Source organism: Cyanistes caeruleus, chromosome 5, assembly GCF_971803275.1.
Source record: "Cyanistes caeruleus chromosome 5, bCyaCae1.hap1.1, whole genome shotgun sequence".
In the NCBI taxonomy this organism is placed as follows: Eukaryota; Metazoa; Chordata; class Aves; order Passeriformes; family Paridae; genus Cyanistes; species Cyanistes caeruleus.
The window spans coordinates 50,866,214-50,879,024 of record NC_141705.1 but is presented as its reverse complement, the minus strand read 5'-3'; the positions used below and the strand labels follow the sequence as shown (position 1 = coordinate 50,879,024).

At 41.0% G+C, this 12,811-nt stretch overlaps 1 protein-coding gene across 10 annotated transcripts in view; it reads left to right on the top strand.

Moving 5' to 3' along the window:
* BMPR1B (bone morphogenetic protein receptor type 1B) overlaps window positions 1-5,764 on the top strand; it is a 228,600-nt gene extending 222,836 nt beyond the window's left edge. For all 10 annotated transcript variants that reach the window (XM_086888429.1, XM_086888431.1, XM_086888427.1 and 7 more), the window contains 4 exons: window positions 331-628; window positions 2,934-3,109; window positions 4,389-4,519; window positions 5,256-5,764. In XM_086888429.1, the coding sequence (XP_086744555.1) occupies window positions 331-628; window positions 2,934-3,109; window positions 4,389-4,519; window positions 5,256-5,381 (731 nt within the window). In that variant the 3' untranslated portion in view covers window positions 5,382-5,764. The remainder of the gene's footprint in view (window positions 1-330; window positions 629-2,933; window positions 3,110-4,388; window positions 4,520-5,255) is intronic.
* The last annotated feature ends 7,047 nt before the right edge of the window (window positions 5,765-12,811 follow it).

The window sequence follows — 12,811 nt, the reverse complement described above, 5'->3', positions numbered from 1 at the left end:
CTCTGCAATTAGCCACCCAGTGCTTTTCAAAGGAAAGTTGTTGAAAGGATTACTGAAACATAAATAAAAGTTAAAAAAATAATGGGGTTTATGGGTTGTTATTCCAAACACAACATGTCTGTTTCAGCCATCAGTATATCAATTTCTGGGCTTCTGAAGGTACATTAAAGGCCAGAGGTGAGGCACAGTTGCATGGAAGTAAGATGAAAAGAATTAAATATGTTATTAAAACAAAACTACTGAAATGGATGACAGTCCAGAGTTCTGAGCAGTCAAAAAAAAACCCCATGAGAAATATTAATTTGAAAATATATTTTTTTCTTTTTGAAGGGTTCATTGCTGCAGATATTAAAGGTACAGGCTCTTGGACCCAGCTGTATCTTATCACTGACTACCATGAGAATGGCTCACTCTATGATTATCTGAAATCTACTACCTTGGACACAAAAGCCATGCTCAAGCTGGCTTACTCCTCTGTCAGTGGCTTGTGCCACCTGCACACTGAGATCTTCAGTACTCAGGGCAAGCCTGCTATTGCCCACCGTGACCTAAAGAGTAAGAATATCCTGGTGAAAAAGAATGGCACCTGCTGTATAGCAGATTTGGGCTTGGCTGTGAAATTTATCAGGTGAGTGGAAGTGAGGGGGCTGAGGAGAAGTTAATAAATCAGGTGCAAAAGTTTCCTTAGTTGGTGACTGAGTGTGCACGTGTGAGGAAGCGCCTGCAGCGTGTGTGCACACCTTGTGGGCTCTGCTCATCTGTGTGTGAGGCTACCTGTGTGGGGGAGAATGTCATGTCAACACCTCATGCAAGTGTATAAATAGTCACTTTTTGATTAATTGAGCACATTAGCTTCATTTGCATAAAGGTTCAGATTTCATCACTCCATCCTCTATAGCTTCCCCAGGACTGCTGGCACACAATGAAAGGATGTAGCACTGACAGGTAGAAGTCACATCACTGAGCTTGTCAGGGAAGCATTCAGCTTGTCTGATCCCATGAAAATTCACTCTCAACTTAGAGAGAAAAATACTAAGAATTTGCACGAGTTACTAACTGGGATTTATTGAAAAGGACCCCATTTGGGCTGTCTTTTGTTTCATTTCCTACAAATCAAATTGCTGAAGTACAGATTTGATTTTTGAAATGGCTTTTAAATTTGATTTTAAAAAAATGGTTGTGTGTTTAAACAACTTAGAAAGAGCAGACAAGTAGAACTTACTCACTCCTGGGATTCATAAGGAGACACTGCTCTCTGACAGCTCTGTTCAAAAGGAGCTTGAGCTCTCAGCGGTGGTCCTGGTGGTGGAGATGTGTGTTCCAAAGTTTCTGATTTTTCTGTACACAGAAATGTGTCCAGAATACATAGACTGAAGGTTTCCCTTTTGGAGGTCAGCTTTGAAATTGTGCGCTCCCAGGAGTATTAAGAAATTTAGGAATTCAGTACGAATGTTGAGCTGAAATTATTCAGAGTGAAAGGAAAGGCAGTTCTTATGTGTTCTTACCATTCACTTACCTACCAGATTCCTTGGTGAGGCATTTCCTTTTTGAGCCTGACCTTTCTTTAGGAGACAAGAAAGGAATATTTTCACTTTGAGGAACAGAGGCCTAGAAAGCAACAGCTTGAAAATACACTATTAAAAAGTTTCAGGGAAGAAATTTACCCTTTGCAGGTGTACTTTGCCTGGCAAATACAGAGCAAATACAGAGCAGCACACTGCTTAGCTGTGAATGAAGAAGAGCTAGGAATTACCAAGTGCTGTTACAAAAGAAGGTGAAATACAAATTTTTCACACTCCAGATGGAATTTACGTTGTGTACTTGGCTTGTTTTCATACCAAATCCTTCCTCAGACAGCATTTCTCATGCAACAACAGGGAACAGAAAATAGTTGGAAGGGGTATGCTCTGCTGAAGCTAATGATTCTAATAAAGTTCTTTGTGTTCCCATTTCATTTGAAATATTGCAAGACAGTGCAGGTCACTGGATTTATGTTACATTCTTGGAGGTGTACAGTAGTGCCACCAGCATGTGTGTGATTTAATGACTGTGTAGGTGACTGGTTGTACCACAGACTCAGATTTTCTTCATATCAGTAGGTGAAAAAACAATTGCAGTACATGAAGAAAGCTGCTGAAATATAATTATTCTGTGAACTTCTGTTGTATCCATCGTATTTAAAATACATACATTTTGAAGGTGAGGAAAGGAAAATAAACCAGAATATATGCCACATATTAGACTTTTAACTATATTGAAACTGATGTGGCTGAATCTGAGTTTATAAGAAAAACAAGAATCCATTCACATAACTAATGGGAATTTTTTTCCTGTATGTCATCTCTTCCTGGTCAATGTGTGAGGTGTAACACATTTGCTTAGGTGCTTTTATGCATTTATCTCTCTGTGCCTGCATATCTTGATGTGTAAAGGTTGGGAGGGATCAAACATAATGCTTGCAAAAAATAATAGATTCATCTTCCTTGTAGATCTGATTTGCTACAGCTAAGAGATACTGCCTCAGCTACTTAGTGTCCCCCCTTAATTGCTGAGACTGAAGCATTAGGTGGTGGAGTATGTTAAGAAAACAGCGTTTAATGAGGATTTGATTGTTATCACTAACATTAGAGCTCCGGCTAATGCTAATGAAATCTCACAAATGTTACAGCATCCCTGTTGAGTCTTATCTCCATTGTGCTTCTGCATTTGAATGCTTAACATAGCCTCAGGCAGGTCGTCCTTTAAAGGAGGGTTGCCTTCGAACTAAGAGGCTTTTCTTGCAAGAATTGTTCCATTAAGATTATGCATTACTTTCGACCTTGTTTGATAGTGGATGTGGTGTGGATTTACTACTTCTTCCACCTAAATTGCTTTCTTTTCAAGTCACTTTACTGTATGTTTGATGCCCTTTTCTTTCCTTCTTTTTCTTTTAGTGATACAAATGAGGTAGACATCCCTCCAAATACCCGTGTAGGAACAAAACGTTATATGCCTCCTGAGGTGCTGGATGAAAGCTTGAATAGAAGTCACTTTCAGTCCTACATCATGGCTGATATGTACAGTTTTGGACTCATCCTTTGGGAGATAGCGAGGAGATGTGTTTCAGGAGGTAAAGAGCTGGGAGATCACTTTTAATTGTGTCAGTGAACATTGAACCTTCCACTACACCAGAGAAGACTCTGGGTAATTGTTTTTACAGTAATAAGCAAACGTGGGTAAACTGTACAGGTAACTCTCTTAATATCCGTTCTCTTGTTGAAACTTATTTTAAAGCATCAGTCATTGCTATTTCAACAGCAGAGATTATTCTGTATTTTAAAGGCTTGTTTGAAGGTAGTGGATGCCTGCACTGAGGAAGTGTGGAAATCATTTGAGAACCTTTTCTAAAGGCATCACGTTTCTGCTGGACTAGGGGTGTTCAGCTAATTTAGCAGAAAGAAAACAGTTATTTCTTAATTTAGTTAAGAGTTAAATGGAAGGAGGAGGACGAACAGTTTGGGGTTTGCTGTGCTACTCTTTGAAATAAATAATCTGTTTACGAGACAAGTAGCAGAACACCGGAGGGAGGTGGCACTTGCGACATCACTGTCATTCCAGTGATGTGCTTCATTTCCCTCTTCCTGCATGTAGAGCTCAGTGCAGTGCAGAGGTGATGGGTGTTGTTGCCTCTCTTTTCCCACTGAGAAAGTTAAAAGCACAAAAATGACTTGGTAGCAGTTCTGTGCCAGTTTGGTAGTAAGAGTAGAGAATGTCTCTCTTGGGTCTCTGCTACCTTCAGCATACCTTTAAGGGTCTTTAAATCCTGCAGGATTGTGCTGAATGCTCACCCTAGAGCATTCAGCTGAATGTTGTCAGTGAGCAGCAGAATCCCCGTGTTTAAAAGCTGGTGACGTGTATTGCAATGTTGTGAGGTGAAATCTGTAATATTTTTGTCACTGTTACTATGCACAAAGAATGGTACCTTGCCGTGTTCTGAAGAGGCACAGAAGTGCCCTTTAGTATTTTCTAGGTCCACTGATAAGAAGGAGACATAACTTTAGGTTAATTCTCTCTCAAATTACTCTGATACAGACCCAATGCTAATAGCTCTTTCTGTGAGAACTTACTGGGAGATTGCTGGACTGGACAGCAGTGGTAGAAACTGTCTCACTTGGCAAATCACTACCCTTTGATTAAGTGTAATTAATTAAGATACCTAGCCAGTCTTTACACAGCAATGGTTACATTGGAATTTGTCTGTGGAATAAACTTCTAGAGCAGGCAAGTCCTTTTTAAGGGAATTACACCCAACTGTTAGGCAGTATGGCCAATCTGTTATAAAATGAGAGGGGAAGAGGAGAGTGGAACATTTTTCCTGCAAGTGACAGGCAACTAATTGCTTCTTTCAGGAATAGTTGAGGAATACCAGCTTCCATACCACGACCTGGTGCCCAGCGACCCCTCGTACGAGGACATGCGGGAGATCGTGTGCATCAAGAGACTACGGCCCTCTTTTCCCAACAGATGGAGCAGTGATGAGGTACCTGTCATCCCTCTTAACATGCAGTCTGTGCTTTTAATCAGAGCTAGTGAGTGAGATTGACCCAATTCTGCATCATTTTGAGGGAGGAGGCTATTTACCACTGGTGCTGCCGTTTGGGAATAGCAGCATGTAGATGAATATTCTGCGGGGAGATGAAAGATTTAGGTGGCATGAGATTTGTGAATGTGAGGGGAAAAAACCAACCTCCCTGGGCTGCTTGAGGTCTTGTGCAACAGCCAGTGTGAGAAGATCTAACCAAAACTCACCTGCCTCATCCTCTCCCTAGCCATATCCCTCTGAGCCTTCAGACTGGGGTTGGAAACACTGAAGGAAGGATTATCAGTTCCCAGAAGGGCTTTTGTATGGTGGTACTCGGTGTTTGGTCTCCTACCATGTGTGTCAAAGACTGGGGAGGCTTATTCCAATAGCTGCTCTTGAACAATTGGTTAGCATCCTTGGTAATCCCCCCCCAGGCATTCCAGCAATAAATGGTCAGTTTGTTACTCCACAGTGTTTGTGTATTACCAAAAATGCATTTATAAAAATGTACATTTATCTACATGAAACATGTTTGGCTGGTCTGGGCAGCGCTGGTGGTTATATGTAACGCCTTTCAGGGTCTGCACTGCCCTTAGAAAGGACCTCTTTCCTTCAGCTTTCCAGCATTGCCAACAACTGCAGTCTCCTCTTCCACTGACCCCGGTGGGACTTTCTCTCCCGCTTCTCTCCGCAGTGCCTACGGCAGATGGGGAAGCTGATGATGGAGTGCTGGGCTCACAGCCCTGCCTCCCGGCTCACAGCCCTGCGCGTCAAGAAAACACTTGCCAAAATGTCAGAGTCCCAGGACATTAAACTCTGACTCTGCCAGAGGCAACTCCAGCAGAGGCCCCTGGAAATGAACTTTCTTGTGCAGGCAGAAGTCCTGAAGATGTATCAAAAGTCTCTGCTAAGTACCTTGAATGGAGGAGTCATGCTGAAGAGCAGCTGTGAGTTCTGGAGGAGACTATCTGTTGCAAAAATCACCTGAATTTTGACATGCAAGATTGAAGAGGCTTGTCTGCCCTTGTTTACATGGGGAAATACAGTTTTAGTAACTGGTTTAAGATTATGCATGTTGCTTTCCATGAAAGCCACTTATTATTTTATTATTATTATTGTTATTATTATTGTTTTGATTGTTTAAAAAGATACTGCTTTAAATTTTATGAAAATAAAACTCTTGGGTTAGAAGTAAAAAAAAAAGATGTATATTGATACATTAAAAAAAAATTAGAGGAAACTGCTGAAAATGAAAGCAAACCAACTTTTTCATTTCCAAAAAGACTATTGCACTCCAGCATTTAGAAAAAAAAAAATAGAAAAAAAAATGGTGAGTGGATCTGTGTAGCTCAGAGGAGCTCTAATGGCTGCCTTAAAAGTCACCTGTTTGTGGAGATAACTTTCCAAAGCCTGTGTGTGCAAGTGATTCTCACAGTACAGGGGTGGAGCCCAGTTACATCCCTGCCATCCCCCTTGGTGTGGGTGGCCTGATTCCTGTGGGTGGCCTGTCCCAGGGAAGGTCATGCTTCATTTAAGGTAGTTGGGAGCTATATGAATATGGTTTGGTGTGACTTGTTTAGAGAAGATCTTCCATGTTTCCAGGAAATGTGATGAGGATAATACCACAGTGATAAACAAGTGCCCTTTTTCTTGGCTTTTTTTTTTTCCTTCCTTTTCCTCCTCTGCAAAATAAAGTATTTTGTGTGCGAGTAGAAATGAAGTACACATTTGAATCTGCTGGGTAATTTGAAACTGCTGGAGCCCACAAACAACCACTGTTTAAGAGGAAACCCCTTGTGAGAAGGAATTATTAACTTGCTGTTTCATTTGTGTAAAAGTGAGAGGTCCATCTACAACCACAGCTTAGAAAAAAAAATAGCAAAATCTGTGTTCCCTTTTTTAAGGGAAAGTGAAAAACCTCACAAGTGCCCATTTCTGGGGTGGCAGTCATTTCTCCTTGAGTGTGAGGAGACCTGGTGCCTTGAGGCTGTCGTAGAAAGTGACAGGGAGGGAGTGTGGGACACATTAGGTGGGTGGTGAGAGCTGGGAACCGTGGGCAGCAGTGGGTACCTGCCTCCAGCACTTGTGCTGTAGTGAGAGACACCACAAACCAGGCAATTGGCTCAAGCTTTATCTGCATTACTATTTTGGGTGGCCTTCCAGCAGCCTCTCCACCTCTGGCAGCCGCTGCACAGTAGTGCCAGGCTCAGCTGCCGGGCTGGGGCTGTGTAGCATTGTGGTTCCCAGCAAGAGGAGCTGTCAGGGGAGAAAGGCGATGGGAAATGTATTTTCTGTCCTTCCCTCTTCCTCCTTCCTGGGGCTGCAGCAGTTGTAGCAATGCTAATGCTACAGAAGGGGAAATGAGAGGTGAAATATACCCTGGGAAGTGTTTCCTTTGGAAAGGTTCTGTTCTTTGTCAGATTACCAAAGCTGAGCTGCATGGGAGCTACTGGTTTACCCTTTTTTACCCTTCATCTGCTTTTTAAAATTTTCCTGCCTGGCTCTCTTGTTTTACTAGATGGTGTTCAGCTTAATTTTGAAATAAGTCCTTACAAATGCTGCTTTGATTATGCAAAGCCTATTTCAGAACTGAACTAATTGCCATGCAGGATTTAGCCTCAGCACTTCTGTAATGTTTCTTTTTTTTTCCCTCTCTTTTTGGACAAAACTGATTTATTTGTGGTAGGTAGATGAATAATTGGGGTTTAGCTTAACAGCTCCCTTAAGGTATTTCTAGCTGGAAAAATTACCATTTTATACTTTCAGGCTAACAGAGAAAAATGCATGGTTCAAGAGAACCAGCAAGACCTCCATGATGATAGGTGTTAAAAAGCTTAATCAGAAGGTTTTTGTTCATTAGAGTGCTTTTTCTGCAGTGCAGTTTCCCTATCTGTACCCAAATTTACCAAGCAAAACAAAAAGAAAATCTCTGAGAGTTAATAATACACCTGACCACAGGAGGGACAACAATGGTTTCCCGTTGAAAAATGTTTGCCTGGCTAAGAGCGGAGTTTGCTCCTCTCCTTTGGCCCACCTTTGAGATTTGTGGGCCAAAATGGGCACAGCTCAGTCTCTCTTCACCTTTTTTGTCTTAGTGAGTGGAGCCATGGGTTTCTAGTCTCATTTCTTCCCATAAAAGCCAGCACACCCTGTGCAACTGAGATTTCTCAGCTCCAAAGAAGCGGATGGGACCTGCAGGTCCCAGGTCGCACAGCAGGGATGCTTCTTTCCTGCCTGTTCAGGTGTGTTTCACCTCTTCCCTCCTCAAATAGATTTTTTTTCTTTATTTGAATCAGCAGGGCTCTCTCCCCAGGAGTGTTGTGGAAGGAGCTTTGCCAGCTGGCAGCACCAGCAATGCAATGAACACCCCTGGCACCTGCCATCAGCATGTGAAAGAGAAAGGGCCAGTCATGGTTTCCTGAGCAAATCTTACCTTTTTTTTTTTGGTCCAGAAGAAAAGAATCTTAAGATCCTGGTTGATAGATCACGTAAAGTGTGTATGTTAAATGTTCAAGTTTATGTGTTTTTATATATATATAAAAATATATATATATATTCAGTTGCGAGTCTGGAATAGCTCCAGTATGTGGATTAAGAGTAAACTATTATGGATGAAAAAGCACTAAATAAAACATAATATTTATTTATGAAAATGCATAAATGACAAATCACTGCAACGGTGCTGTATAGGAAAATATATAAATATATATAAATATATATATATACGAGGAGACACACACTGAGAAAGCAAACAGTCTGCAGTTGTGTAACTAGTGCCTGCCTATTTTCTCCCAAGACCAGATTTTGCCCTCAAATCTCCTATCCACTGTAATCTATTGTGAAGGGCTATTCCAAAGGCCAGAAAACAGCCTAAGGCAAGGGTAGAGGTCTTCTGTTCCAGCACTGTGACATTCGAGTTACTGCCTGCATGGGAGACTTGCTGTAACACTCAGCGTGTCATTATTAAGGTTTCAGCACCTGCAGTGACCACAGGGTTAGTCTGTTTGTTTGGCCAGGTGTGGCCTTTTAATGTCACTTCCATATTTTGGTGGTTTCAAAGGGCACATTGATGAGGGCTTGGAAGTCAGTGGTAAAGATAATTGTGGCTTTGGTGCCCACGGGTCTAGAAATCCACTTTTCAAATGTAAATCGTTCAAGGAAGTGTAGTTTAGTTTCTTACTGGCATAGGTGAGGTGGCATAGGTAAGTGGGAGAAGAAAAAAAAAAAAAAAAAAAGAGAGATGCCATCTAGCAACTGCTATCCTTTCTCTAGCACAAAGTTATTTCTATTAAAGAAAAGGTTGTCAATGTAGAGACTAAGAAACTAATTTGTGTTCTATTTTGAGAACCAGTGCCTTATTAAACCTGTAAATACTGTAATTAGAAAACCTGGGGAACAAACTGTGTTATGTTGTATTTGTTCAAATTGTATATGGTTGTTTTAACATTCCCCCCCAATAAAATTGTTTCCATCTCCCCATGACAGAGATTGCTATTTACTTTTAACGTGCTTGAAAAGCACCATCTTTTTGTTTCATTTCCCTGGCTAGATTATTTTGACTGTGCCTTGTTTTATTTATTTTATTTTTATAAGATTTTTTTCCTCTGAGCAAACAAGTAAACAGCAATATGTTCCATATGTTTCCACTGGCATAAAAAAGCATCACTCCTTTCACAAGTCAGTGAAGAGAAAAATAGTAATTAAAATAGTGTTATCACTAATAGAGCAGTTGCTCGTGTTTTGTGGCTGATTATGTAAATCTATAGGAAGTCAGCATTAGCATAATTTTTTTTAGACCACCCCCCCTTCATTCTGCCACATCTTTATAGGTATTTTTTACTATTTTTAATAGCACAAGAGGAACGGGAGTCATCTCTGCAGAGACTAAAGCTAGAATTCCCAGCCCCATGCATCAGGTGAAAATGTTTCAGCCTAAATACCCAGCATCAGCTGAAAATGGCATTGCTTAATGATGAGATTTGGGGTATGTACCTCTACATCTAGTGAGGTATTTCTGTGAATTTCTACTTAAAGCTGGAGCACTTTTCTCATTCTGCAGTTCTGTGTTGCAGACCCAACTCAGTGTTTCCTAATGTTTAATTGCCTTGCTGGTTATTTTCAGAGAAGTGTGTAAATAACAGCAATTTCCCCTTGAGCTGCACAGCCCCTGCAAGCTTTGCCCTGGACAGTCTGTGCTCAGTGGCATTGCAGTTATTTTCCAGGCAGCATTTCTACAGCCCCCTTGGCCTGGCCACATTGAGGTGACAAAGCCTTGTGCTTGCTGCACACTGCCCCTGACATGCCACTGAATCCCACAGTTCTTACGTGCAGAAACATTTCTTTGGGGGAAGTTTTTTTTTGGTTTTTTTTTGTTTTTTGTTTTTTTTTTTTAAAAAAAAAGAAACTAAATAAAAGACTCCATTTCCGAGCTTCCAGGAACTAAACAACTGAACACAAGGCAGTGATGTATTTTTTTTTTCCAGTTGCTTATAAATATAATTTATTACCTGTTTAAAAATTCTTTCTTACACTTTGTACATGTCAGGCTGACAGAATAAATGCAGGCATTTACAAACAGAGGGAAGGAGAAAAAAAGGGAGGGGGGTAAGAGGCACACTCAGAACTAGTAAACCACACCTCCACTGTACAGCAATACAAATAATGCAATGGCTAGCACTTCTCCTGTAGTAAGTCGGTCTTTAGAAAAGGAATTGCATAGAAGATACAGCAATAGGGAAACCAAAACCAAAAGAGTTCTCCAGATCTGAATAGCAAAGAAAACAAATCCCACGAACCCCGGCAGAGCTGTGACATGGGAAGAGAAGGGAGCAATGTGATACACCTGGGTCACACACACGTTTCTTTTCCTACAGGCCCTCCTTTGCTTTGGAAAGGTACTGAAGATACCCTCTTTTAATTTTTTTTTTTTTCCTCTTCAACAGTAACAGAACATGTGTTAGCAAAAAGTCTACCACACAGATGTGTGAAAACAGTAATGCCACGACTTCTCTGTCTCAGCTGTGTCACACACCCTGGGTTATTGGCTCTCGGCTCGGGTGTTTTTGCAAGGTACCTTGAAAAATCTGCAGGGAGAAGAGTGTTTTGCCTCTCCTTCCTAATTTTGTTTACTTTCCAGACCGATTTTGCTTTCTATTTGTATTGTGTTAGCTCCGACATTTACTGGCAAGTGGCAGCCAGAGCCAGCTGGCAGCAGCCAAAGAAGCTCTGGGGCCTGTGAAAGCTTTTCTCATCTCAGAGCTCTTGTCCCATCACTGCTGTAGGAGGACTCTCCCAATTGCATCCCACTTCCTCACAGGCATCCCAAAGCTACTCACTTGCCATGACATGGGGTGCTTTGGGAGCAGAGGGCAGGCCCAGGGTGCAGCATACATAACAATTAATCTCTTTGTCAGCAATTGAGGAGCCTGAACCACTAATAAATACATTTAACCAGCACCACAGAAATACCTATTTGGGATAGAGATTTATGGGAACTCTGGATTATCGTTGCTTTTTTTGTACAGACAGTTTATCAAAGAACTTTCAGATAAGGGATTTTCAGATTTCAGGGAGCAGGGATCAAGTTTAAAGGACAAATAAGTAAATAAACCAAATGCTCCTTTTCAAGCAAGGAGCCTGACCTACCAAACTTGAGGTTTCATTCCTGTGGCTTTAGTTCAAGTCCAATTCCAGTTACTTGCCAGTTTTTACTCTGCTGGCTTTTGACATACTGCTTATTTGACCTTGCAGTGATGATACAACACTGATTTTTGACCTTTACCTTCCCATGCAAAAGCTGGTAAAATAAGAGGATGCCCATACCTAACATGAGAGCTAAAAGCCTCCAGCAGGTAGTGTCCTTTGTTTTTTTCCTCTTTGTATGTACACACACACACTTACTTTGCCTTTCTGTCCTATTTCAAAGGATGTCTGAGATATGTGGTTCAGCATTTAAAAATCTGCAGTGCAGCTCATTTTATGGATTCAAGGTTTCACACACAATCTAGGAATGGATTGCAGTGGTGACCCCAAAGTGAGTAACTCATTGGAGTCCTTGTGGGAGAAGGGCCAAAGGTTTGATTTCCATTCACAAACCGCTTAATGTCTTTGCACGACCTGATACTGACCAAGCCAGCCTGCAAACAGTGAGTTACTTCATGGCCAGGTAAGAGCCAGAGTAATAACCTGAAAAGACTCTGAACACTCACTAAGATAGTTTAGAAAGTGCCCTGGAAAGAAGATTAAAAAAACAAAAAAAACCAATCCAACCTAAACAAAACTATTGTGTTTAAAATTAACCTCAGAGCTGTGGTAACTACTAGGTAGAGCATACAAGGGTCTAAGGCCCCACGCACCCCTCACTTCCCCACACCCCCTGCCCCCAAAAGAAGAAGAAAAGAAGAACTGAAAAGAAACTATTGTAGGTAGCAATACAAGACATTAGGACACTGTCTACAATGACAGGCTTACAGCATGTAAATACATTTATTCTATATGTAAGCAACTGAAATACCAGAAAACCCAAGGAACAGACATGTTTTGCTCTGTGGCTATTGCAGACTCCAACATGTCTCATGAGTGTCTGCATTTCTGCCAGCAAGATAGAAAAAAGTCTTGGTCTCCCTATAAAGTAAATCTTGACTGGAGACACCTTCACTGCTGCAAAATTTTCAAGATCCACTGAAACAGCACTTAAGTCTTGCACTGTTTAGCGAGACACAGTGGATCAGTTGTGATCATAAATTAAAAAAAAAATAAAAATAAAAACCCCAACCGAACCCCAAACTTACCCTATACACTGACAGTCACCTTTACAAGAACACAACACAAGAAGAACTGAAGAAAAAAAATAAGGTGAAAAGGATTGCCTCCAATAAATGTTTCTTACTCAGAAATTAAAGGTTCTCCTTGAAGTCAGTAGATATTTTATATATATTTATATAATATATATACTATTTATAGCGCTAGCGATCAACATGTAATGAAGAGATGGTGTGAAGAGCAGCAAAACTGCTCCAGTACAGAGCCAAAGGTGAACAACTAAAAGGAAGAGCGTTTTAAAAAATAGTAATAACTGGAGGATAAGATGCCTGCAGCCTGGTTTTTTTTCCTTTTTTTTTTTTTTTTTTTTTCCTCTTAAAGCAGGTGTGCTCACCTGACATGAAATCTTACAACAACTTTTAAGAGTCAGCTCTGCCTGCCAAATGTCTTTGTCAGAGGAAGCCTTTTCCCCATGCGACCTTGCCGTGG